This window comes from Papio anubis, chromosome 17, assembly GCF_008728515.1.
Source record: "Papio anubis isolate 15944 chromosome 17, Panubis1.0, whole genome shotgun sequence".
Lineage (NCBI taxonomy): Eukaryota > Metazoa > Chordata > Mammalia > Primates > Cercopithecidae > Papio > Papio anubis.
Genome location: NC_044992.1, coordinates 65,178,020 through 65,204,441, shown reverse-complemented (window position 1 = coordinate 65,204,441; position 26,422 = coordinate 65,178,020). Strand labels below are relative to the sequence as shown.

Below are 26,422 nucleotides of genomic sequence, written 5' to 3'. Positions count from 1 at the left end.
CCCACGGCTCACTGTCTCCCTCCTTCCCGGGTCCCTCCACCTGGGGCACGTGCGTCTGTCGTCCGCCTGAGAAGGCGCCTGTGCTACAGGTGAAGTCACCTGGCCCTGTTGAGGAGTGGGAAACCAGGTGGGGGTGCTCCTAGAGCTGGACTCCTGGCTAAGTAACCCCCAGGAGGCCCCCAGAGAAGGGCTCTTAGTGCTAGCTGAGGACCAGCTTGGGTTGAGGATTGCTCAGGATGCCAGAAGCCCGAGCACGTGGCGCACGTGGCTCACACACCAAATCCTCCACACGACCCCACTGATGGGTGCCCCCTAACTAAGAAGACCCCAGCTGCCTCTCAAAGCCCTGTCTCTGCCACCATGGCTGTCTCGGTGGCTGCTGTAATCGTACCAGCCTCTCCTGTCAAGCCTGAAATTGAATCACAAGAACTTCCAAAGCCATCAGATGAGTGACAGATAAGTCACTCCAGGGGGCTGCTCTCCACTGCTCCAGTTTCACCCATCCTGACACCCGCTTGCTGGGCTCTGCTTACTCGCAGGAGCTCGCAGCCACTGCCAGCTCCCTGCGTTGCTAGGTTTCCAAGTTAATCAGAGGTGCCAGAGTCAGCAAGAACAGGAGGCCTGTTCTCTATCCCATGGATCCACGGTTAGGTGATTAAAATTGAGAAGGAAAACAAGGCTTTGTTGCTGTAGCCCAAATAGCAAATGACAATCATAATGGGACGTCACCAGGCATCTCGGTAGCTAATACTTCTGATGGGGAATATGGAAACATCCCAGTGACAAATTGTTAATACTTTGAGGTAGCTAGGCACTAATCATCCCAATAGCAAAGAGTTAATAACTCTAGTAGTTCCTGGAAGCCACTAGCACCGCTCCTGCCTTAATCACATGCTAAGAATCGCAGTTGCATATAGCGAATACATCTAGCTGCTCAGATCTGCTGCGTGACCAGAGGATGCACGCAGGGCTGGCTCTCTCCCCACTCCAGATGGTCCCTCCCTGGCCCTCTGGTGCCGGCTGCTGAATTGGCCAGGAGACCACTACGTGCTTCTCCCAACCAGGGCCTGCACCTGTTTATTCCACCCAAGTTGGCCAGCTGGGGTGCCAGGCTGTGGAATGTTGGCCCCTGACTCTGGCCCTGTTGATTCTCCGGTGTTTCCTGGGAGGCCCAGCGTGGGACTCTGGTGTTCCAAGTTTACGGGCTGTGACTTGGTCCACACTGGTGGAATCAAGCCCTGAGCATAAAAGGAAGGACCAAGCCAGGGCCCTGTGAGAAACCAGGACTTGGAGCAGGGCCAGGGCCAGAGAGCAGAGGACAGGATCAGTAACCAGGCAAGGAGAGGGGGCAAGGGGCGTGGTGGCCTGTCCCTAAGGCTGTTTGAAAGCAGGCTGCTGTTACGGGGTGAGCATCTCTCCCCTCAATGCCCCCTGTCCCTTCTTCTGTGCTTCCCTTCTCATCCTCAGGATGGCATAGCCTTTGTCCTACACTTGCCCCTGAATTGCTTGTGCTTCGGGCTAGGCAGGATAAACTAAATACACCCCCTTTCTACAAGCCAGGAGCTGCCAGGCGCTGCAGACCCAGGGAGGGGTTCGCTGAGGGATTTACAGCCCCAGGAGCCTGTCCTGCACATCAGCCAACTCCTGGGCTGGTGGCTGGAGCCCCAGCGTGACATTCCAGTAGCTTCTGGCCTGGCCTGGTTGCCCCAGCCCCACCCTTTGTCCCTGTGTGGGGTGGAACAAGGGGGTTAAACAGCAGACAGGAGATCCCAGCTTCTGGAAGGCAGGAGCAGAGGCTTCAATGATCCCAGCCCATCCAGCAAACACAGGTCCAACTCCTGACTGCATTGGGCAGGGAAGTTCGGTGCCAGAAATGAGGTGGCCCCAGGCAGTAATGCCAGCTCTGCTGCTGACAGCGTGGGGCTTTGGGAAGATGAGTGAAGCTTCCTCCAGGCCTTGGTGTCCTCATCTGTAAAATGGGGACAGCAGTTCCTCCCTCTTGCCATTGCTATGGATTTGAAAAGGAAAGCATGTAGACCCAGGATGCTTGACAGAGGCGTGTCAGCTGTTGTCACCGTCATCATCATTATGACATCATTCAAAGATAAGTGAGAGAATTCAGAGGCATGTGAGGAAAATGGATTTGCACCCTAGTACTAAAATTTCAAGGCATGAAGTTCTGAAACTGGGCACCTCATGCTATGAAAAGGCCAGGGAAGAAAGTTTCCATTTATTTATTCAACAAATGGTGAGAAGGTGTCTGTGCTGGGTGCTGCGCTAAGGAAGACTTAAGATGAATTAGTCATGATCCTTGCCCTTGAGGGGTTTCACAGCCAGCAAAGGGGAAAGAGAGAAAGAAAGATATTAAACGAAAAGATGGGCCAGGCATGGTGGCTCACACCTGTAATCCCAGCACTTTGGGAGGCCAAGGCAGGAAGATCACAAGGTCAGGAGATCAAGACCATCCTGGCCAACATGGCGAAACCCCATCTCTACTAAAAATAAAAAAATTAAAAAAAATTAGCTGGGCGTGGTGGCGCGTGCTTGTAATCTGAGCTACTCGGGAGGCTGAGGCAGGAGAATCGCTTGAACCCGGAAGTCGGAGGTTGCAGTGAGCCGAGATCGTGCCACAGCACTCCAGCCTGAGTGACAGAGCGAGACTCCGTCTCCAAATAAATAAATAAGTTAGCCAGGCGTGGTGGCAGGTGCCTATAATCCCAGCTACTCAAGAGGCTGAGGTAGGAGAATCTCTTGAATGGGAGGCAGAGCTTGCAGCGAGCCGAGATCGTGCCATCGCACTCCAGCTTGGGCGACAGAGCGAGACTCCGTCTCAAAAAAAAAAGATGGAGGTGTAGCAGGCAGAGACTCAAAAACAAATAAGACCAACAATGAGGCTGAGGTTTGGAACCCTGGAGCCTTCTGCAAGGACACCTCTGATGCAGCCTGGGTCCCCATGGCCTTCCCCAAATTGGAAGGATCCACACTGGAAGTGGGGAGGCAGCCCCTTCATCAGGTCCCACCACTGGGTCCAAAATTCAGACAGGACGCCAGAGCATGGAGGCGCCTCTGCTGCAGTGCTCAACTTACACGACTGGGTCTGTGAGAAAGTATGGTGAGGAAAACAAATAAAATCATCATCTCTAGGTCATCTCTAGGGAAGGGCGGCCCCGAGCTGGGCACACCTCTGGTGGGAGAGCAGCTTCCACCAGAGGGTGCAGAAGCAGAATAGCAAGACTGGCCACTGGGCGACCTCCCTGGAGCAGGCCAGACAGAGAGGACCTGCCAGCTGGGCCTTGCTGATGTCCTTCTACCGTGAAGAGCGGTCTGACCAGGCCCAAGGTGACTTGGATACTTTGGTTTCCAAATCAGCCCCGCACTGCCACCAGCAGGAAGATGCACCTCTTTCGGGGCCAGGCTGACCCCATCGGCCCCACCCAGAGCATGCAGCCAGGGCCCCTCCTGCCCTCCCCACCAACATGATGGATGCCCAGGGCTATGGCACGGGCTTGCCTCTTCCCTGACCCAGGCAGCACCCACACCGCTCCGATTAAACAGCATGAAGGTGAATGATATCCCACGAGGGCAAGGCCCAGAGAGCCACAGATAAAGAGGGGAAGGGGATCTGAGGGAAGCTCAGGTGCAAAGGATAGAGGTGACTGAGGCCAACACGGGGTGAACAGACAGGGGACCCCTGGGCGCCTGCGGTCCCTCTTTCTCTGCTCAGCTCCTAAGAAAGAAGGTGACTGAAGAGGAGCTCGCCAGATCCAGGCAACTTCATTAAACCCACTCGGGAAACCCAAATTTTTTCTGTTGGCTGAGCCTGGTGGCTCACACCTGTAATCCCAGCACTTTGAGAGGCTGAGGTGGGAGAATCGCTTGAGCCCGGGAGGTTGGGGCTGCAGTGAGCCGAGAGCACACCACTGCACTCCAGCCTCAGCAACAGAGCGAGACCCTGTCTCAAAATAATTTTTTTAAAACCAAATCTTTCCTGTAGCTGTTATTTAAAAGAAACGAAAAAGACTGGGTGTGGTAGCTCACACCTGTAATCCTAACACTTTGGGAGGCCAAGGCGGGCCTTGGCCTTCTGAGGTCAGAAGTTCAAGACCAGCCTGGCCAACATGATGAAACCCCGTCTCTACTAAAAAATACAAAATTTAGCTGGATGTGGTGGAGTAAGCCTGTAATCCCAGCTACCTGGGAGGCTGAGGTAGGAAAATAGCTTGAACCTGGGAGGTGGAGGTTGCGGTGAGCCGAGATGGCACCACTGCACTCCAGCCTGGGTGACGAGCGAAACTCTGTCTCAAAAAAAAAAAGGAAGAAAAATAGCACTCTTACTTTTGTCTCCTGCCACCACCACTGTGTATGTTTTGAATTAGGAAAGGGGGTTAGAAAAACAGGGCCTAGTTAAGTAAAGAAGAGGGTATTCCCATATGGTAATATCTTAGGCAGTCACTTAAAATCATGTTTCCAACCGTTTTTAATGATGTGGAAGACAGAATCCGTAGTGTTCTGCCTGCACAAGTGGTAACTTGTTGAGCCTGTTTCTCTGGACGGTGGGACTGTCATTGGTTGTGACAGTACTTTCTGCACAGTAATATCTTTTAATGTAGTACAGATATTTTAATAAAAAGAATAAAAGAGATGCTCCAAAAGGTATCTTTTTTTTTTTGAGACTGAGTCTTGCTCTGTTGCCCAGGCCGGAATGCGGTGGCATGATCTCAGCTCACTGCAACTTCTGTCTCCCAGGTTCAAGCGATTCCCCTGCCTCAGCCTCCCCAGTAGCTGGGATTACAGGCATGTGCCACCACGCCAAGCTAATTTTTGTATTTTTAGTAGAGACAAGGTTTCGCCGTGTTGGCCAGGCTGGTCTCGAACTCCTAACTTCAGGTGATCCACCCGCCTCGGCCTCTCAAAGTGCTGGAATTACAGGCGTGAGCCACCGCGCTTCGTCCAAAAGGTGTCTTTTTCAGAAACTTCAAGGGAGGACCAAGGCCTGCGATTCCGTGTACAACAAGACGGATCCAACAGGCCCAGCCCTCAGGGAACATAGGACGGGGCTGGGAGCGGCATTTGGGGCTCCCCCTCATCTCCCAGGGCCTCCCTCTCTGTGCTCCTGCAGACGAGGGACTATGGGACATCCTCATCAAAGACATCCCCAAGGAGGTGAGCTCCTACACGTTCAGCATGGACATCCTGAAACCGGGCGTGAGCTATGACTTCCGGGTCATCGCGGTCAACGACTACGGCTTCGGCACCCCCAGCAGCCCCTCCCAGTCTGTGCCAGGTACCAGCCTGGGGGCTGAGGGAGTAGGGGAGCCCCACAGCAGAGCCTGCAGGCTGACGCGGGGCAGGGGGGAAGGAGGAGAGGCATCAGGGCACCAGGAGCACGTGGCGGGAACCAAAACGCATTGTCCCCTCGGGGCTGTGAAGAGGGAAGTCCTGGTGCCCAGGCCTGGGTCAGCCCTCAAGGCCAGAGGACGCTAGGGGCCTTGATCTTGGGGCTCCCTTTTAAGGACTCCAGAAGCCCCAGGTAGGGGCAGAGCAGAGGGCCCAAGATGCAAACTTCCATGCGCTCATCACCCAGGACGTTCAGGGGCTCCAGGCCATAACTGTCTTTCCGTGGAAACCTCCAGCCCCAGCGTGGCAGGGTCAGCAGCTGCAGAGCAGCAGTGACACAGGCGGGCCTTAGGCCTGACTGGGCAGTACCTGGGTGCAGCAGGGTCACCACCCCTCCCGTTTTCCTCCCCTCATTCTTCCTGTCTGGCATGTCTTAGAGCGCACAAAGGGCTCTGCTCTCTAAACCCATGACCCAAAATGTTATTGCTAAGCACTCTGAATACAAAGGCCCCTTCCCCCAAGCAGAAGCACAACTCAAAGGAACCCAGCCTCCTCCCCGTGCCACACATTGCCCACACTGAGAGAACGAAATCTTTTACCCGCATTGGTAAAACCAAATCCTGGGACAGAAGTGCCTCAAGGCTGAAACAGAGAGCCCACCCCTTGTCCACACAGCATGAGTAGTCCTGGCTGGGTGCAGAAAGCACAGTCTAGGGGTTTTGAAAGAAGGGAGCTCTATCTGGAAGAGACATCTTAAAGATACTCTCACCATGCTCTGGATCATGTAAATCTTTCACCTTTTACTAAAGAACCCCTGTGTCCATCCTCCCGGTTCCCGCTGCCTTCTGTCACCAGCAAAAATTTCACTCCAAACTGAACCTCAGGAAAAGCTCTTTCAGCCTCCTGCAGACCAGAGAAGCACCTTTCCCCATGAGATTGAGGTCTGCTTATCAAGATAGCCCCTAGACAAGTACAAAACAAAAAAAGAAAAGGGGCCGGGAATGGTGGCTCACCTCTGTAATCCCAGCACTTTGGGAGGCCAAGGCAGGTGGATCACCTGAGGTCAGGAGTTCGAGACCAGCCTGGCCAACATGGTGAAACCCCGTCTCTACTAAAAATACAAAAATTAGCCGGATGTGGTGGCAGGCGCCTGTAATCGCAGTTACTCGGGAGGCTGAGGTAGGAAAATTGCTTGAACCCAGGAGGTGGAAGTTGCAGTGAGCCAAGATCATGCCATTGCACTCCAGCGTGGGAAACAAGAGTGAAACTCTGTCTCAAAAAAAGAAAAAAAGAAAAAGGAAAAGTAGCCAACACACTGCCACTCTCCCCTCCTATGTCCCTAGCAGACATCACTAATCAATCTTAGCACTCTTTCCTGTTGAGCCAGGTAGCCACCTCAGAACTCATCTCATATCACCCCTCCAGGGAGCCCTTTACCGACTGATCAAAGTGGGTACTTGAGGTGAAACTATCCTTACAGAGGTTCTCCCTCATTCAGAGGGCACAGACCCTGCCTTCCCATAGATTGTGAGCATTTGGTAGGGTCCCAACCAGAGTAGGAGATTTGGAGGGAGGAGGGGGCTGAGCATCCTATATACCTGACCCCATCCATGCTCCAGCCCAGAAAGCCAACCCCTTCTACGAGGAGTGGTGGTTCTTGGTGGTTATCGCCCTGGTCGGCCTCATCTTCATTCTGCTTCTGGTCTTCGTGCTCATCATCCGGGGCCAGAGCAAGAAGTATGCCAAGAAGACAGATTCAGGTGAGTAAGCTGGCACCAGCCGTGCTGGCTGGACTTGACTTTTACATATCTCCCTTTTGGCCAGGACAGGCGTGATCAGGTCCCTCTCCTGGCAGCACATCTGCTCTGGTGGGTGGGGAAGCCTAGGGTCTCTACACACAATCTCAACCTCTTATGTTGGTCTCAACTCTACCAAGAGAAAGAGGGGATAACCCAGCCAGGTGGGAAGTGGTATGGGAGAGGGGAGGCCACCACAGTCTAAAGGGTGTCAATCTCCCCCTGACTTCAGGGAACAGTGCCAAGTCTGGAGCCCTAGGCCACAGTGAGATGATGAGCTTAGATGAAAGCAGCTTCCCTGCCCTGGAACTCAACAACAGGCGGCTCTCCGTCAAGAATTCTTTCTGCCGAAAGAACGGCCTGTACACCAGGTACTGGGCCCTCTGCGGGGTTGGGGGGCCAGGCCCAGCAGTGCCCAGGTGGGGAGAATGCTGGGAAAGGCCATAGAGCAGGCAGTGCTTACCTGGCCATACCTTGTCCTGGGAAACACCATTCAAGCCCCAGGGCTGGGAATGGTCAGCAGAAAGACCGGTGAGGCCCAAGCAGGACAACTAGGGGCCTGTCCCAGTCCCCACCATGCCCAGTCACAACCTGGGGGTGAGGGCACACTGGGGAGAAATTTACAAGGAGGTAACTACTAAGAGTTCCTGACAGTGACAGCAGAATGCAAATAACTGGCAAAATGTTGCAAACCAACCTACTGCTGTTCGGAGCCAACTGCCAGGGAAACGGCCCTGGAGATCGTCACTTGCCCCAAAGGCAAGACAGGCCCAGCCAACGCAGACCAAGCAAACATACCTTAGCGAAGGACGCCTGAGCACCCCCATTATCGCTGTGTCCTACCGTCTTCCTCCCCATCTGGGAAACCCTCTCCCCCGGTCCTTATTTCTACCTATTAAAGGACAACCTCCTATCCCCATCAGCCTCAAAGGGCAGCATCTGAAAGCAGCCCATGAGGACAGGTCCAGGCTGGTGGCGTGAGTACAGCTGCTGTTTCCTCCTGACTTCTTTCTAACCCCAGCCCCTCCTAGTCCCTACTCCTTATGGCCACTGGCTGCCCATTTCCAAGGGCACGAGCAGCTGCTAGGGCCCACCTGACCCTCCCCTGATGTGTGGCGGTTTTCTGTTCCCCTGAGCTCAAGAAAGACTGGGCCAGAGGGCTCCTGTCTCCGGCCTCAGCCCTATTGGCATTCCCAGCTCACTGGAGGCGGCAGTCAGGAGGAGTCCAGCCTCACTCAGGAGCTCACAAAGCTTCCCTCTGTCTCTGTCTTAAAGGGACGAAGCTACGTGTGTGTTCATCTAGAGGATGGAGGGAGGGGCTCCCAAAGCCGAGCTCTTATCCTCTGCCAAATCCAGCCTTCCAAAGAAAGAGCTGTTTGAGGCCCCCACAGCGGGCCCAGCCAGGCCCAGCATGACCACAGCAGCCCCGCCAGGCTGGCTCCGGGGCCCTGCCACATGTAACAAGGGGGCATTTCACACATGGCCTCACCTTCGCCTGCCCTTCCCAGCCTCTCCTACCCACAGTGCACACACATCCAGGCCACTGTGTGCCCCCAAAGCCACTGGGTGTGCACAAAAATCCCATTTGCACCAAAGCAACCCCAGGATGTGGGGTCCTGAACCCAGCCACGGTGACATCCCCCCTACATTCACCCTGCATGTTGCCATGACAGCATTAGCCTGGCACCCCATTTTTCCCTCTTTGCCCTCCTCCAGGTTCCTATCTCCCAGGCCCAGGCCCCTGGAAGGCAGACCCAGGAAGGAGGAGGAGCACAGCGTGGTGGGGATCCATGCCCCCCAGGCCCCGCTGTGGTCTCCCTAGGCCAGGGGAGGCTGCTCTGAGTGAGTGCACCTCTCAGCCCCACTTCCCACTCTCTCCAGGTCTCCCCCCAGGCCCAGCCCGGGCAGCCTGCACTACTCGGATGAGGATGTCACCAAGTACAATGACCTCATCCCTGCAGAGAGCAGCAGCCTGACCGAGAAGCCCTCAGAAATCTCCGACTCTCAGGTGAGGGCAGGAGGGCCAGGTGTCCTGCAGAGGGGAGGGAGCAGCGCCTCCCAGAGTGGGACGGTGAAGGTAGATGGGCTTTCTTCCTTTCCTTCATGGGGCAGTAAAGACTAAAGGGTCCAAGAAACCACCCTGAAGTCATATATGGGCCATTTGTCCCCTCCCAAGTTCTGCTCAAAGTTTGCAGCCAGTGCTAATGGGGTCCCGGGAACCTTGATCATAGGGGGTCCCCCAAAGATCATGGCCCTCTCTACTTTCAGGGGTCGCCCCACGGGCTCAGTTGCTCATTAGGTCTGGCCTGCAAGGGAGCATGCTGAAGGTGTGGAGAGGGAGACTCTGGGGAGAAGGTTGACACACAGCCCTGCATTCCAGGCCAGAGACCTGGAAAAATGCTCAGCTTCACTACTCATGGATCAAAGCAAGCTTCAGAAACAGAGGGCTGGGTGTCCTGGAGCCCCGAGGATGAGACGCAGTGTAGACCAGGGAGATGTTAAGCTTTGGAGCTTTGGACCTGAGTGTGAATCCTGGCTTTGCTGCCCGTGACCTGGGATGTCCTGGATATGCCAAGTAACCTTTCTAAGCCTCAGTTTCCCCATCTGTGGAACAGGCAGGGGTGATAATAGGCTCTGTCCTGAGGCCATGGGGAGGATCTGCTGAGATTAGACACAGACGAACTCAGCGTAGAGCCAGGCACACGGCAACCATTCTGTAAATGTCAGCTTTTATATCAAGAGGGGGGTCAGTGCCTCTGGAAGACACCGAGCTTCAGAGGGCAGACATTAGGTGGGTCACGCAGGGACACCGTGTCCCAGGCTTGTGGGGGAGGGGCTGTGTGTATTCCAACCATGCAGCCTGACAGCTTCCCACCCCCATCCTCTCTGCCTCAGCCAAGCCTAGTGGTTACTGAGGAAAGGGCCACGAAAGGCCACGAAAAGCCACTGCGTCCCACGCCCTGGACCTTTCTGCCCAGGCCTGGGAGAGGAAGTGAAGGAAGAGGTGCCAGCAGGGAGCTGGGCTGCTGGCTTTGCAGGAGGTGCCAGGAAGCCTGGGATCACGTGGTGGGCCCCGTGGGCTCAGGGCCTGTCACTCACTGCTGTTTTGTTCAGCTCCAGGGTTACTGATGGACTTGGCAGAGCCGAGAAGGCTGGACCTAACTCCCTAGCTCAAAGTTGGCAGGAACAGAGACCCCAACTTAGCATGGCTTACCCAGGGACTTATTGTGGGGCACAAAACCCATGTGATCCAAGTTATAAGATTTTTTTGTTGTTAAGACAGGGTCTTGCTCTGGAGTGCAAGTGGTGCAATCTCCGCTCACTGAGACCTCTACCTAGGGTTCAAGCAATTCTCCTGCCTCAGCCTCCCAAGTAGCTGGGATTACAGGCATGCGCCACCACCCCAACTAATTTTTGTATTTTAGTAGAGATGGGGTTTCACCATGTTGGCCAGGCTGGTCTCGAATGCTTGACCTCAAGTGTTCCCCAGCCTCGGCCTCCCAAAGTGCTGGGATTACAGGCGTGAACCAGTGGGCCCAGCCCCACTATCCCAAAGTGCTGGGATTACAGGCGTGAACCAGTGCGCCCGGCCCCACTGTGGTCCTTATGAGGCTTCTAAAGAAGTCAGTGCTGCTGCCACTCAGCCATGTGAGAAGCAGCTCGGCTACCCATCAGCGTCTGCAATGCAGAGCCCCCACCATTGCGACCTTCAAGTGGGGGCTGATGGGGATGCCACTGGTCGTTCTCCTGCCTGTGACAGTTTGTGCAAAGGTACATCCCAGAGGATCAGCAGCTGCACAGGCCAGGGCCCCTCCGTTTCAGCTGCCAGGAAAAATGACTGCCTCTCTTTTCAAGGGCACCCCTTCCCCCAGGTCTTTGTCGAGTGGGTTTTGCATATGCTGCCTGGTTTACATTCTGAGTCAGACCACCCAAAACTCACTCTCCAAAATTGGCGGAAATCTGCCCAGTCGTTTTCCTGTGATATGGTAATAAACAAAGCGTCAGTTTGACTTATAAACAAACACACATGATGCGATGTGAGAAAGGCTATAATTCAGCTGTGGGTGATGGGCTAGAGGAGAGAGGGGCCGGCTCTCCCGTAGAGGGCCCAGAGTGCAGGAGAAGGGGGCACCAGGCAGAGGGCAGGATGCACGCAAAGACTGGAGATTTAAAGGCCCCTGACCTGTTTGATGGAACTTTAACACCGCAGCATGGCTGGATGGCAACTTCATTTTCAAAAGAAGAGCCCAAGTCTGGTAGGAAAAAAAGAAAAAAATGTATATACTTAGCACACAAGTAAATCGCAATGAAAAAGAAATTCCAAGCCAATGGCACACACTGTCTAATCTTGATCTTCAGTTTTTGCAATATCATGGACAGCCCCTTCAAGTGCATTGCAATGAAATTAAGCACACTTTAAAAAGAAGGGCCGGGTGCGGTGGCTCAAGCCTGTAATCCCAGCACTTTGGGAGGCCGAGACGGGTGGATCACGAGGTCAGGAGATCGAGACCATCCTGGCTAACATGGTGAAACCCCGTCTCTACTAAAAAATAACAAAAAAACTAGCCGGGCGATGTGGCGGACGCCTGTAGTCCCAGCTACTCGGGAGGCTGAGGCAGGAGAATGGCGTGAACCCGGGAGGCGGAGCTTGCAGTGAGCTGAGATCCGGCCACTGCACTCCAGCCTGGGCAACAGAGGGAGACTCCGAACTCGAAAAAAAAAAAAAAAAAAAAAAAAGAAGATACACAGAGTGAATCTTTTTTTTTTTTCTTTTTCTTTTTCTTTTTTTGAGACCAAGTTTCGCCCTCGCTGCCTAGACTGGAGTGCGATGGCGCGATCTCAACTCACCTCAACCTCCACCTCCTGGGTTCAAGCAGTTCTCCTGCCTCAGCCTCCCAAGTAGCTGGGATTACACGTGTGTATCACCGTGCCCAGCTCATTTTGTATTTTTAGTAGAGATGGGGATTTCACCATGTTGGTCAGGTTGGTCTAGAACTCCTGACCTCAAGTGTTCCACCCACCTCGGCCTCACAAAATGCTGGGATCACAGGTGTCAGCCACCACGCCCAGCCATGAATCGTATTTTCTGTACCATTTATTATGCACCGAATTATAATAGCAAACATTTATGAAGTGTTTAGTAGAAGCCAGGAAGGATTCTAAGGTTTGTTCGTGAATGACACCACCTAAGCTTCAGAGTCCTCTGGGAGACACTGGTGGCATTAAGGCCATTTTCAAGTAAAGATGATGAAAAAGAGAGAGTTGGGAAGACCCCCACCCCCTGACAACAAGCCCAAAATCCATCCCGCCCCCCGTTCTCCCTATGACATCTGCCCTGCATACCAGCACAGGTGAGACTCTGTGTGGTACCTGGGAGGAGTAAGTGCTGGGTTTGCTCTCTGTGAAGCTCATTCATTCCTTCCTTGATGCGTTTACTCAACAGCTATTTGTTCTATACCCACAAAACAGAATCAGACGCTATATAGGAATGATGGCTACAGTAGTAGGCAAGACAGACTCTAATGAATGTTGTGTTATAATATGTTATGATTTATTAGGGAAGACCATATGTGTATAAATAACCACGGTTTCATTTCTCATTCAAACATTATGGAACCACAGTAACTTGAGGAAGAAAGTGGTGAACAAAAGTCTTTCTTTTTTTTTTTTTTTTTTTTTTTGAGACAATGTCTCGCTTTTGTCCCCTAGGCTGGAGTGCAATGGCGTAATCTCAGCTCACTGCAACCTCTGCCTCCCGGGTTCAAGCGATTCTCCTGCCTCAGCCCCCTGAATCGCTGGGATTACAGGCGCCTACCACCATGCCCAGCTAATTTTTGTATTTTTAGTAGAGACGGGGTTTCACCATGTTGGCCAGGCTGGTCTCGAACTCCTGACCTCAGGTGATCTGCCCACCTCGGCCTCCCAAAGTGCTGGGATTACAGGCATGAGCCACACCACACCCGGCCAAGTCTTTCTGTTTCTTTCCTGCGGTGCAGAGGCAGATAAAGCACCATAAGGAGACCACTTCCCCTGGAGGCTCAGAGAGGGCTGCCTGAAGGAGGTGGCATTTATTTGAGCTGGGCCTCAACGTGTGAACAGGACTGGGTCATGCATAGAAGGGAAGCGTGCAGGTTTGCAGCTGGCTGGAGCCGGATCATGTTCTGCTATCACCCTTCTACTGAATGGCTCTGACCTTTTACCTGTGTTTGCCACTTTTCCATCAGATTGGGCCATGAGTCCAATAGGCTCAGCTGAGACCTCGTTGGTTCTCCGTAGCCTGACTGCACCCCAGATCCTGGCAGCCCAAGCTTATGCCAAACAAGAAACACGCTGCAGGGCAGAGCCAGGCCGGGGAGAGACGTTCTGGGCGCCTGCTGTGTGCCAAGCCCTGTGCTTTGTATATTCTCATTTAACATCATCTAGCTGTCCTGCCATATGAGTGAAACCATCCCCATTTAACAGCTGGGGAAACTGAGGCTCAGAGAAGTCAAGTGGTATGCCCTTGGTCACAGAGCTCAGAAGTACAAGCAACTGGGATTCAAATCTAGAGCCAGCTTGCTTGGAGGGTCATGCCTACCGCAGCCTGGCCTCGTGCAGCTGCCCAGCACGGAGAGGAGATTGAAGGAAGGAGGCCTTCACTGCCTCCAGCCCCACCCCAGTGACCTCCCTTGAGCCTCCTGAACCGCAGACATCTCTGACAGCCAGTTGCGGGGAGTGGGGCACACGTTGCTGTCACTTTACCTATAAGGGCACAGGTAGCACATATGACATTGCTTCTGAGCTGACATTTTTCAAAGGACATTCTTGGGAGATTTCCAGCTGTCTTAGCACAGGGAGCCCAGAGCCTCGACAAAATTGTGCCTCCAGGGGCACAATTCTGAGGTTCTTCAGAGACACACGGAGACACATCACCCCTACCCCACCTCTAATCCAGAGGCTGCAGCCCCTGCAGAGAGACCCCGGCTGGCCCCCCCGGTAGAGGCATCCAGGGGACAGGCGGAACACCCTGCACAGGTGCGCTGCCGGCTTCAGGCTAGAATCAGTGCAGAGCCCTTGGGACCATGGATGAGAGAGGGGCTCCTGCTTCCAGTCTCCCACGGAGTTTCACAGGGTGACTTCTCTGTCATCTAGGGCAACACATTCCTCCCAGACTCCATGAGATTCAACAAGATAAGGGTCCCCTGCCTGACCCCAAGGTCTCAACACCTTCCCTAAGGCTGAGTCTGGTGCCAGATCCTTTGGGCTGGAGATGAACAAAAAATCAAAAGGGCTTTGCTTGGCTTCCTCTTTTCTCCGGGGTCCTGCCTCCTTCTGGTCCCCCCTCCCCACTCCCATCACCAGGCCTGGAGTCTGTGCTCCCCATCCCCAGACCCCAGTAATTGCTGATTGAGTGGCTTTGAGGAGCTGTTAAGAGACCAGGGAGACGAAGCAGTCACTTGATTGCCTGGTGGCCTGGCAGGACGGCCCCTGAAAGCCCCCTTTGTGCTCGGCCGGTCCCTGGGAAGCTGCATTCAATTACCGAGGCCCGTGAGAATTGAAAGCTGCAATAGGAGCCCCTGGTTTCCCCCTCGCTTTCTTCTCTTCTCGCCCTACCCCCACCCCGAAAAGAAACAGATGTTCAGGGAGATGGAGGCGGGAGCAGCAGTCGCTGATGCAAAGCCCTCCTGCTTGGGCTTTGGAGGGCGGAGCGGAGGAAGGGGAAGACCAGACTCTGGCCTGCCTGGCCCCTCCCGCAGCGCAAGCTCTGTTTGGCTCCTTGCTCTTCCTTCTGGTGCCTTCCATCCCCGAGATGCTGCCCATAGAGTGCCTGGGACCAGTAAGCATTCGGCAGATAGTAGCTGGTAGGACGGGGATGGTCTAGATGAGTGGGCTTTGGGATCTGGGCCCCTAGGAGGGCCAGAGAACCCCACTCCCCACCTTGCTTCCAGTCCAGACATGCCCCTCCCTCAGAGTTGGGGGTTGGTGGGGAGCAGGCAGCTAACCTTCTTCTCCCATTCCAGCTGCCTGAGCACTGAGTTAGCCTCCCCAGCTTCCTGGCCCCTTCTAATCTCTGCCAGGGGGGCTTTGAGGCTTCTCACTCCGTCTCTTCCCTTTCCCACCCAGGCCCACCCTCACTGTCCCCATTGATAATACCTTTTACAGCATTCTCTCCTGGGTTAGCTCATTTCACCCTGTGAACTATGGAACTCTACCCATTTTACAGACAAGGACACTGAGGCTGAGACAGCCTGCTGGTAAGGGCCAGAACTTCCCCATGCCACAAGCTCCTCTCCGCAGAGATTCTTTTCCACTGGTCCCACAGTCATCCTGGGGTTCCCTCCTCTGCAAGGCTGCGGCCTGGGGCTAGCCAAAATTCTAGAACCCCTGCAGATGATGCTAACAACTGTTCAAGTCAGTTAGTGGGTGGAGACACCGAACCTGTAGGGAAAACTGGGGGACATCCCTGTCTGGTCCCCCGCACTCACAGACCCTCACTGCTCCTGGGCGGGACAGACCCCCAGCCTCCTGCCTCACAGATCCGCGCTGCTCCAGGCCAGCCTCACTCGGCCCAGCGTTAGGTGCCCCTGCTGGGCATATGGAGTCTCCTGCCCTGCCTATACCCCCTCTTTGTTCTCCTGGGCCAGCAGCTGGGCGGTAGGCACAGAAAGGGGCTTGTGTTTTGCTGCATTGCGTCATGGGGCAGACCGAGCCCAGGGACTTTCCATTGTCTTGGGCAGCCGTCTGTGCCTGCCAAGAGGATTGAGGTCCTGGCGGGGGAGTGTCTGCTGGGGGCGGTGGTAAGGAGAGTGGCTGGGGTTGTAGAGGGGTGAGGAGAGGGAGGGGAGGGGCCGGAGAACATAAATTAGCAGATGGACTAGGGAGTATTTAATTCCTGCTGGGAGTCGGGGTGGGGGGTTGTGGGGAAGCTCTTGTTCCCATCCTGTGGTCTCTAGGCAGGAGTGTAGGAGTTAAGAGGTGCGTGGGCTTTAGAAAATCAGGCAGATTGGAGTTCAAGCCCGGCTGGATCACTTCCCCAGCAAAACCCTCACCCTTCCTGTACTTTATGTGCCCCTCAGTACCCAGGCAGCATCGGTGCTCAGGTAGCCATAGGAGCTACAGCACAGAGGTGTGAAAATTAAATCCAGTTATACACGTCAGCATTTCGGACTGTCTGGCAGAGTGCCTGATCCAGTGGCAGGGGTCGTTATAGTTCTGTTCGTTGTAGCTACGTCCCTCGAGATGTATCCCCATGTTATGAAGGACTCTGAGTTCCTGAGAACAAGCCGTGCATCTCATTTCCCAAAGCCCAGACCCTTGGGACAAAAGTCCCCACTCCATTTTCTTTACCTGTAAAGCAGGACACAGCTCCCCATCCCAAACTTGTTTGGATTGGGCTACCTGGGTTTTATGTTCTATTTGGGTTGCTGTGATTCACTAACTTCCCCCAGGCAGGGGCATTCACTGGGGAGGACTGAGGAGGCCTAGGTAGGGTCCTCTGAGCTGCAGTGCACTGAGCGTGTGCTGTACACTGAAATCGGAGCACTTCTCTTCCAGAGAGTTCTGAGGGTGGTCCCATCTGTTGTCTTATTAGCTCTCAGAACATGGCTGGAGCTCAGGGTAGGGGAACGGGTGCACAATGTTTTTAGCTCCACAATTCAGATTTCACTTTCCAACCGAGATGGATTCTTGTTTGGGGCTGATGTCCCCAATAGATAGATGAAGCCCGTGCCTAGGCCATCAAAGTGTCGGAAAAAAAAGTCAGGAATAATTTAATATTTTTATCTTTAAAAAAAACAAAAAACAAAAAACTTCAGGTTGGGTGTAGTGTAATTATGCCTGTAATCCCAACACTTTGGGAGGCCGAGGCAGGAGCATAGCTTGGGCCCACAAGTTTGAGACCAGCCTAGGCAACAAAGAGAGACCCCTGTCTCTAAAACAAACAAACAAACAAACAAACAGGCCAGCCACAGTAGCTCGCGCCTGTAATCCCAGAACTTTGGGAAGTCGAGATGGGCAGATCACCTGAGGTTGGGAGTTCGAGGCCCGCCTGACCAACATGGCGAAACCCCATCTCTACTAAAAATACAAAAATTAGCCAGGTGTGGTGGCATGTGCCTGTAATCCTAGCTACTCAGGAGGCTGAAGCAGGAGAATCGCTTGAACCCCGGAGGCAGAGGTTGAGGTGAGCCAAGATCATGCCACTGCACTCAAGCCCGGACGACAAGAGCAAAACTCCATCTCAAAAATAATAATAATAATAACAACTTTAAGGTTTTAATTACATGAAAATTCTGAACTTTTGTTTAGATTTTTCTCATGCTTAGTTTGTAACCAAGTGTTGTTTTTATGTTGGATCACACGTGGACAGGCACAGGCATTTTTTAACTGCCCGGAGCCTCTAAAGGTCTTAATCTGGCTCTGGCTTTGTCCCCAGTCACAAAGTAAATCAGAAGCTGGACCAAGATGATAACTTAGTAGGTTGTGGTTGAACCTCAAAAACATGGCTCTGTGTCAGAGAAGCCAGACACAAAAGGCCACATATTATATGATCCCATTTCTATGAAAGTCCCAAATAAGTTAATCCCTGGAGACAGAAAACAGATTAGTAGTTGCCAGGGGCATGGATATAGGGAGTGCCCGGTGGGGGCAGAGATGGGGAGTGACTGCTTCCTGGGTACAGGGTTTTACTTTGGGGTGATGGAAATGATTCGGGGCTGGATAGAAGTGGTGGTTGCACAACATTGTGAAGGTCCTAATGCACTGAGTCATAGACTTTAGAATGGTTCACTTTCGGTTATGTGAACCTCACTTCAATTGAAAACAAAGCTAGGCTGGGCACGGTGGCCCACACCTGTAATCCCAGCACTTTGAGAGGCCAAGGCGGGTGGATCACCTGAGGTCAGGAGTTCAAGACCAGCCTGGCCAACATGGTGAAACCCCATCTCTACTAAAAATAGAAAAAATGAGCCAGGCATGGTGGCAGGTGCCTGTAATTTCAACTACTCCAAAGGCTGAGGCAGGAGAATCACTTGAACCCGGGAGGTAGAGGTTGCAGTGAGCCCAGATTGCGCCACTGCACTCCAGCCTGGGCAACAAGAGCGAAACTGCCTATCAAAAAAGAAAAAAGAAAAGAAAACAAAACGAAACAAAGGTGAAGTAAAGTGACTCATGCCTGTAATCCCAGCACTTTGGGAGACCAAGGCAGGAGGATCACTTAAGCCCAGGAGTTCTAGACCAGCCTGGGCAACATAAGGAGATCTCATCACAAGAGAAAATTTTTTTAAGTTAGTAGGGCATGGTCATGCACCTATAGTCCTGGCTACTCAGAAGGCTGATGTGGGAGGATGGCTTGAGCTCAGGAGGTTGAGGCTACAGTGAGTTAGGATCGCACCACTGCACTCCAGCCTGGGCAACAGAGTGAGACCCTGTCCCAAAAAGTAAATAAATAAATAAATATAAATAAAAGTAAAAATAAAAAGGAAAGAAAATAAAACTTGCCAGGCGTAGTGGCTGACGCCTGTAATCCCAGTACTTTGGGAGAGTAAGGCGGGTGGATCACTTGAGGTCAGGAGTTCAAGACCAGCCTGGCCAATGTGGTGAAACCCCTAAATACACAAAAAATTAGCCAGGCATGGTGGCACATGTCTGTCATCCCAGCTACTCAGGAGGCTGAGGCAGGAGAATTGCTTGAACCTGCGAGTTGGAGGTTGGAGTGAGCCAAGATCATGCCAGTGCACTCCAGCCTGGGTGACAGAGTGAGATTCTGTCTCCAAAAAAAAAAAAAAAGAAAGAAAGAAAATAAAAACTCAGGTCTTCTGATTCTATCAGGTATCTCCCAGCTCTAAGCCAACCCCATAGTAGACCCTTCCGGTCTGGGATCTGCTCTGAAGGAAGCAGCAGGCGGGCACAAACGGGCACCAGACCCCCTTGGCAGCGAGGGAGCTGAGAAGCCCAGAGTCCAAGTCTTGAAAAAGGCAGAGCAGGCCAGGCGCGGTGGCTCACACCTATACTCTCAGCACTTTGGGAGGCCGAGGCAGGTGGATCACCTGAGGTCAGGAGTTCGAGACCAGCCTGGCCAACATGGAGAAACCCCATCTTTACTAAAAATACAAAAAATTAGCTGGGCATGGTGGCAGGCGCCTGTAATCCCAGCTATTCAGGAGGCTGAGGCAGGAGAATCACTTGAACCCAAGAGGTGGAGGTTGCAGTGAGCCAAGATTGGGCCATTGTACTCCAGCCTCGGCAACAAGAGTAAAACTCTGTCTCAGAATTTAAAAAAAAAAAAAAGAAAGAAAGAAAAGAAAAAGGCAGAGCAGAGTGTTGAACCAGAATGCCCTGTGCCTTCCGGCCCCGACCACAATAGCCTATCCCTACGGGGCCACTGACACGCCCTGATTCTCTGTCCTCCCAGGGAAGTGACAGCGAGTACGAAGTCGACTCAAACCACCAGAAGGCCCACTCCTTTGTCAACCACTACATCAGTGACCCCACATACTACAACTCGTGGCGGCGGCAGCAAAAGGGCATCTCAAGGGCACAGGCCTACAGCTACACTGAGAGCGACTCGGGTGAGCCGGATCACGCCGCCGTCACCAACAGCACCAGCACCCAGCAGGGCAGCCTCTTTCGGCCCAAGGCCAGTCGGACTCCAACGCCCCAGAACCCCCCTAATCCCCCAAGTCAGCAGAGCACCCTCTACCGTCCCCCCAGCAGCCTGGCCCCTGGCTCCCGGGCTCCCATAGCAGGATTTTCATCATTTGTTTGACATCGGAAGAGGAAAAAGCAAGAAAGAGAAAAGGCACCAAACTCCTCCTTCGCCCTCCTCTCACCGCCTGCCAGAACACAAAACACCAAGAAACCAAGTCAACTTTTCACCTCCTGAGTTTATTTTTCCAGAGATTCCAGGGCCAGCAAAGCCGGCGTTCAGAGGGAGGGAGAAAACCGTGAGAGGATGTGTGTGGCCAGCAGCTCTTCGGCTTTGAGATAGTGGGGTTCACTGCTCCCTTGGGAATTACACGGAGCTGGGGAAGTGGTTGTGTCACTGCTGTGGACACAGAGTGGGGTGGGCCTCTGGAGAGAGAGGGGGAGCGAAGGCTGAGGACTGGAGGTCGCCAGGCAGGCGTGGCTGAGGAAGAAGCTTCTGGATGTCCACCCAGCTGCCCCCTTCCAGTCCCTGCGGGACCCACTGCCACTGCTCTCTGCAAAAAGGATGGGCATCCCGGAGGCCACGCCTGCCGTGTCTCCCTGCTCCTCCTTCCCCTCTCCCTCCATGCACCATCACCATGGCTGGCAGGCATCGGACAGCCTTGTCCAGACCCCCTGTCCTGTCTTGGCAACCTCTACTGCCCACCTCCCCTGCTCAACTTCTCCACCAAGCATTTGGTTTATTTAGAAAAAGGAAGAGGAAAAAAAAAAAAAAACTAAAGGGTGAGAATTTGCTTAGCGCCTTCCTTGTTCCTGCATATTTTTTAAAATTTTGAATCCAAGGAAGAGAGTCCAAGGGTAGAGGAGAAATCCCCCACAACTGACCCTGCCTCCCTGTGCTGGAATTGACTTTCCTGCGCACGGACAAGGAAAGGTGAAGTCTGGGGAGCAGAAGTGTAAATAAGGCAACTGGCCTGGGCACTGTGGGATAATTAGGTTTAATGCATTGTGGGCAAGATAAGAATGACGCTGTGACTGTTCTCTTTCTTCCAATCCAGGTTCCATCTGTCCCATCTTTAAAGGACTAGTCAGCTTCCCTCGGCTGGGGAGTGGGGCACAGGTGAGGGATCTCCCTCTGGGCAGACATGTCACTCTCCAGTGGATAGATCCTCACCACACACACACACACACACACACACACACACACACACACATATCTCCCATGCACTTGCAAGGAACAGGGTCTAGGGATCCTCTCCAGAACAGACTCATTTGGGTCCTCCTAGCCAGACAGCACACTCACTTTCAGATCTGTGTCCCTCTCGCTGTCGCCTGGCAGCCTCCTAAGCACAGACGCATAGGAGCCCAGAGGGGTGGCCCAAGTCCCTGGTCCAGAGGCTGGAACACCCAGAATTTGCTCAGTCTGCCTAGCACCCAGTTTACAGACAAAGAAGCAGAAGCACCCTAACCTCCAGTAACAGCTTCCAGGCTGGGCTCTGCCTGGCCAGGGCCAGGAGGGGAAGGGGCAGGTCAGGAAGCTCAGTCCAAAGTGGACCCAGCATTGGAATTGCACGCCCAGCAGGGGCAGGTCAGATGGGACCAAGTGACAAGAATAGCTGATGGGAGGGAAAGCCTTTACACACACACACACACACACACAAAATCTGCTCCAAGGAGTGTTCTGAAAAAAGCCACATCTTGTGGCCAGGATCTTCCTATCCACCTGGTACTTACAGATCTTACGGATGCCAGGGTTTAGGGAGAGGCCTTTCCATCTAACTCCATAGGTTGTCCAAGGCCCTCTGTGAGCTCAGCCAGCCCTGTAAGGCCAGCCCAACACCTGCCCTACCGCCGAGATGGGTGGCAGATGGCCCGCAGAGGCCTGTCCGATTCAGCGTGGGCCCCTTCGTGGAGCAGGGCTCTCTGTGTGTGCTGTGCACAGGCGCTGCTGGCCCTGCCCAAGAGGAGATGATGCCCTATTGGGGTGGGTGAGCAGAGTTCGAGGAAGCCTAAGTAGGAGATGTGGGAAACAAACCAAGGTAAGAGAGAGCCTGGACCCCTCCCCACCAGCCCCTAGTCAGTCACTGTGCTAATGGTGACCAGGAAGGGAAGTCAGGGTCTGGGGCTCAAAGAACGGGCACACCCACCGTGAGTTTTTCCGGAAGCACTTGACCCCTGGGAAATGTGAACAGGGCAGTGCTGGAAGATGGCTCAGCAGACAGGCCAGCCCAGCTCCAGCGCCCGAACAGTGATTTCTCCAGTGAGGAGGCCTTGGAAGGGAAGCACAGTCTTCCCCGAAGGAGAACCAGGGGCTGAGGTTTTGCCCCTCCAGGAAGTAAGGTGCTCTCGGGGCCTCCTTGAACTCATCTGGGGGCTGCAGTGGAGTCAGCCGGACACCCTGCCCCACCCCTGCCTCCTCCGCCCCCACCCTCTGCAGCATCTGGCGTCTCCATGACAGCACATCTGCAGCTGCCGGCCTGTGATCCTGCTGCGCGGCTTTTCTTTTCTTTCCTCTCATCTTTTTTTTTTAAAATAACTTCATCCTTTTCCCTCTCTGCTGAGCATTTAACCATTTAAGGAAGTTCCCAGTTTGCATTAGGGAATTATTTTAGCCCAGCCCAGTGAGGGATTATTTGGGAGGAAGCAGGGGTGAGTAAAAACATTGTGTCTGTGTATATATCGCACATGAGGCCAATTTTCCTTTGCCTTTAATGAATCACCTAGTGCACTAAGATATTCCACCCCCTGCCTTCCCCACACGCTCATTCGCACCCGTGCTAACACCTACGTGTACACGCGGGATGGTGCCCATGCACACCTGTGCTCATGCACATGCACACACAAATATGCATAGAACACACATCTGTATGTGTGTTAGCAAAGAGACTCCTGCAGCTCCCTCTGATGGCTGGAGCCATCTCGCCCCTGTGGAGGCACAGGTGGCCTGGGTTGCTTGCACTTGGGGCGTGACTGGGATCCATTGTCTGAGAGGGCGAGGACACCATGCAAATTTAGACAAGCCCATGAGATCAGGCTGGGCCCGCGGTGAAAGTCCCACACTTAGTCAACACCCCCCTATCCGGAATATTGTCTCCGCAGCCCCAGCCACAGCTGGAAGCCCAGGTCTGCAGCTGTGGAACTCTAGATTTTTTAAGGACACATCTCTTTGCCCTTGCTTACATATCTACTGGGACAGCCGAGGCTCCCAACCCTCCTCCAGACACCTGGCCACGTTAGAAAGGGGTGGTGGGCCCTGCCCATGGTAATGGGGACCCTTCCTGGCCTGTGATTTTCTGAGCCAGTGATGCCAGGGCCCCTGCCTGTTGTGGGGCTCCACCCAAAGCAGGTTCACACCAGGACACACCTGGCACCTTTGGCATTGCCTCCCTGTGCCCTAAGCAATATCCCAGTGTTGCACCCAGGAGCCCACGCTGGGCACACCAGGGCTTTCCCCTTCCTGGCTGCGCCTCCAGAGTTGACGTCAGCTCCACACCCACACTGCCAAGACAAACCAAAAAGATGCTCTGGGCTCCAGAGCCACCGTCCTCCTAGGGCTCCAGAGAGCTTGCAAACCTAGGCTGCCTCTCCTTCTGTCCATCCCTCGCCACCCGGCCCCCAAAACTCCCACCCCCAAACGTGACACTGCCGTGATTTAGAGGAAACAAGGACACAGCAGGGACTGCCCCACCTGCTGCACGCTGCCTCGAGGCCTTCTGTTGCTGCCCACACCTCCCTGGGCAGTGCTTCTAAAGGTGCCAGAGCCTCACCACAGTGCCACTCTGACTGGGCAGGGGCTTCCCTCAGCTTCCCAGAGTGCACATCTGAAGGTGCCTACCCTGGGTGAGGGGCTGGTAGGCAGGAAGGTAGAGGGGAGACCATCTGAGCAGCCACCACCCACTCCCCAGTGCCTCTGTATGGCCCTTTCCAGGGACACCCACGGGCATCCGCACATGGCAATCCTGACCACCACCTGAGCACAGGTGCCCCCTTGGGACCACCCCCCCTTCTCTTTGTTTCCATCAGAGGAACCAAAAGCATTTAAACGTGTTATCGTTCTCCATCCATCTAGACTCCAGAAACAAAAATCAACACAAATCTTTATTTTTTGATTTAAAAGATATAACAAAAAATTATGGGGAGAGTATTCATTATGGCAGGTGTCTGTCTGTAAGAAAAAAATATATATCTCTATGTCATATAGCGTGTTAGCAGGTTTATTTTTTAAATGAAAGGTAAGAAAGATTGATTTGAAATATATACCACGAGAAGTCCCGTGTCCTGTCAAACTGTCAGTATTTTATAAATAAACTTTTTTTTTTTGGAGTTTTGAAGCAACATTCTTTTCCTTCCTGTTACGTGAACGGGGACACCTGTCCCAGTATCATACCCAGCAATTCATTCCCCAGACAGCCATTTTTAGCCATGCTGTGCTTTTGCAGAGAAGAGTCAAGGGTCTGACTTATCTACTCTCTTAATTCATAGGTGAGTGGACATCTGTGCCTTCCAGTGAAATGCATTTTTTTTTTTATTTTAAACTTTCAGAATAAGAATCTACTTGATGCAATATGCAAATGATAATGAATAATAATACTAATAATAGCAATAGCTAACATGTCTATGGCATTCACTCTGTGCCAGGCACAGTTCTAATCACCTTACGTTTATTAACTCATGGAATCCTTGTGACAGTCCCGAGGAGGAAACCTGGGACAGGGAGACTTTAAGTGGCTTGCCCTTGGGGAGTGGTGGAGCCAGGATTTGTACTAAAGCCTTCTGGCTCTTAAGACATGACGCTGCCTCTCTGATATTTTAAGGCAAGCTCCTTGTCCATTTTTATTTTAATTTATGGAGCTAGCACCCCACATCCCAGTGATCTTAATGCCGTGAGAAACGCTACGTTGTTTGGTGGATCTAACCCAGTTAATCTACCCAGGGTTAGAGTTAGGGCTTAGATTGCCAAATTTATGAGTACAGTGGTGTTGCGTTATACCACATTTATCTCACATTACTTAAGTCATGTGGACTCAATAGACTCAAGAGAAACAGAGGGAAAATCTCTCTCTTTTTCTTTTTTCTTTTTTTTTTTTTTTTTTTTTTTTTTGATGGAGTTTCATGCTTGTTGCCCAGGCTGGAGTGTAGTGGCGCAATCTCGGCTCACCACAACCTCTGCCTCCAGGGTTTAAGCGATTCTCCTGCCTCAGCTTTCCGGAGTAGCTGGGATTACAGGCATATGCCACCACGCCTGGCTAATTTTGTATTTTTAGTAGTGACAGGATTTCTCCATGTTGGTCAGGCTGGTCTCGAACTCCTGACCTCAGGTGATCCACCTGCCTTGGCCTCCCAAAGTGTTGGGATTACAGGCATGAGCCACCATATCCGACCTTGTTTTCTTTCTTTCTTTCTTTCTTTTTTTTTTTGAGACAGAGTCTTGCGCTGTCACCCAGGCTGGAGTGTAGTGGCATGAGGCATGAACACAGCTCACTGCAGCCTCAACCTCCTGGGCTCAAGTGATCCTCCCACCTCAGCCTCCCAAGTAGCTGAGACCACAGGTTCATGCCACCACACCCAGCTAATTATTTTTTGTAGAGATGAGGTCCCATCCTGTTGCCCAGGCTGGTCTCGAATGTCTGGGATCAAGCAATCCTCCCACCTCAGCCTTCCAAAATGCTGGGATTACAGGCATGAGCCACCGTACCAGGTAGGGAAATCATGTTAATAGGGCATGTAATGCCACTCAATGAGTACGCTTACTTTGCACAGTGTACATTATTGCATAATGCACATCAGACATTCATACAGAGGCTGCTCAACTAATCAAAACACAACTGGAGCAGGGCATTTCATATATATATTTCATATATATCATATTCATATATATATCATATATATTCATATATATATCATATATATATATAGTTGTTTTGTTGGTGTTTTTTTTCTTGAGATGGAATCTTGGCCTGTGGCCCATGCTGGAGTACAGTGGTACAATCTCTGCTCACTACAACATTCCACCTCCCTGGTTCAAATGATTCTCCTGCCTCGGCCTCCTGAAAGCTGGGATTACAGGAGCCCGCTACCACACGTGGTTAATTTTTATAATTTTAGTAGAGCTGGGGTTTCACCATGTTGGCCAGGCTGATCTCAAACTCCTGACCTCAAGTGATCCACCCACTTCAGCCTCCCAAAGTGCTGGGATTACAGGCATGAGCCACTGTGCCCGGCCTCTAGCCCACTCTTTTATTTAGTTATTGCAACTTTCTGTTTCCAAAACATTGAATATAATTTTCAGAGAAACAGTTTTTCTCCTTTTCTACTCTTATTTTATCTACTTACATCATATGTAATTAAATTATGTAATTACTATAAAAAGTACAACTGGCATAAACAAATTCAGAAACAATGATAATTGACTCTTTGTAAACATACAACTCAATTCAGTAGGAGCAGATGTATGCTGGCCTGATAGAAAGCAGGCTACTACCTTCGGCATTCAGGCTAATGTGTACATCTCCATGTTTTGCAAAAGGAATATAGGGTATCCGTCTGTATGGCTAGCTCACTAAACGGGGGTCAGATAAGACTGCTTCTGGACATATCATGCACAAACCGTGTATACTGTACTTTATGACCAATTTTCAAGTCAATGAAGAGATTTTCAAGGGTAA

The 26,422-nt window shown here is 52.5% G+C and overlaps 1 protein-coding gene across 3 annotated transcripts in view; it reads left to right on the top strand.

Annotated features, from left to right (window-relative positions):
* The window catches only part of SDK2 (sidekick cell adhesion molecule 2), a 312,881-nt gene extending 288,801 nt beyond the window's left edge, over positions 1 to 24,080 (top strand). For all 3 annotated transcript variants that reach the window (XM_031657174.1, XM_031657173.1, XM_031657175.1), the window contains 5 exons: positions 5,120 to 5,284; positions 6,957 to 7,097; positions 7,366 to 7,504; positions 9,015 to 9,141; positions 19,525 to 24,080. In XM_031657174.1, the coding sequence (XP_031513034.1) occupies positions 5,120 to 5,284; positions 6,957 to 7,097; positions 7,366 to 7,504; positions 9,015 to 9,141; positions 19,525 to 19,878 (926 nt within the window). In that variant the 3' untranslated portion in view covers positions 19,879 to 24,080. The remainder of the gene's footprint in view (positions 1 to 5,119; positions 5,285 to 6,956; positions 7,098 to 7,365; positions 7,505 to 9,014; positions 9,142 to 19,524) is intronic.
* The last annotated feature ends 2,342 nt before the right edge of the window (positions 24,081 to 26,422 follow it).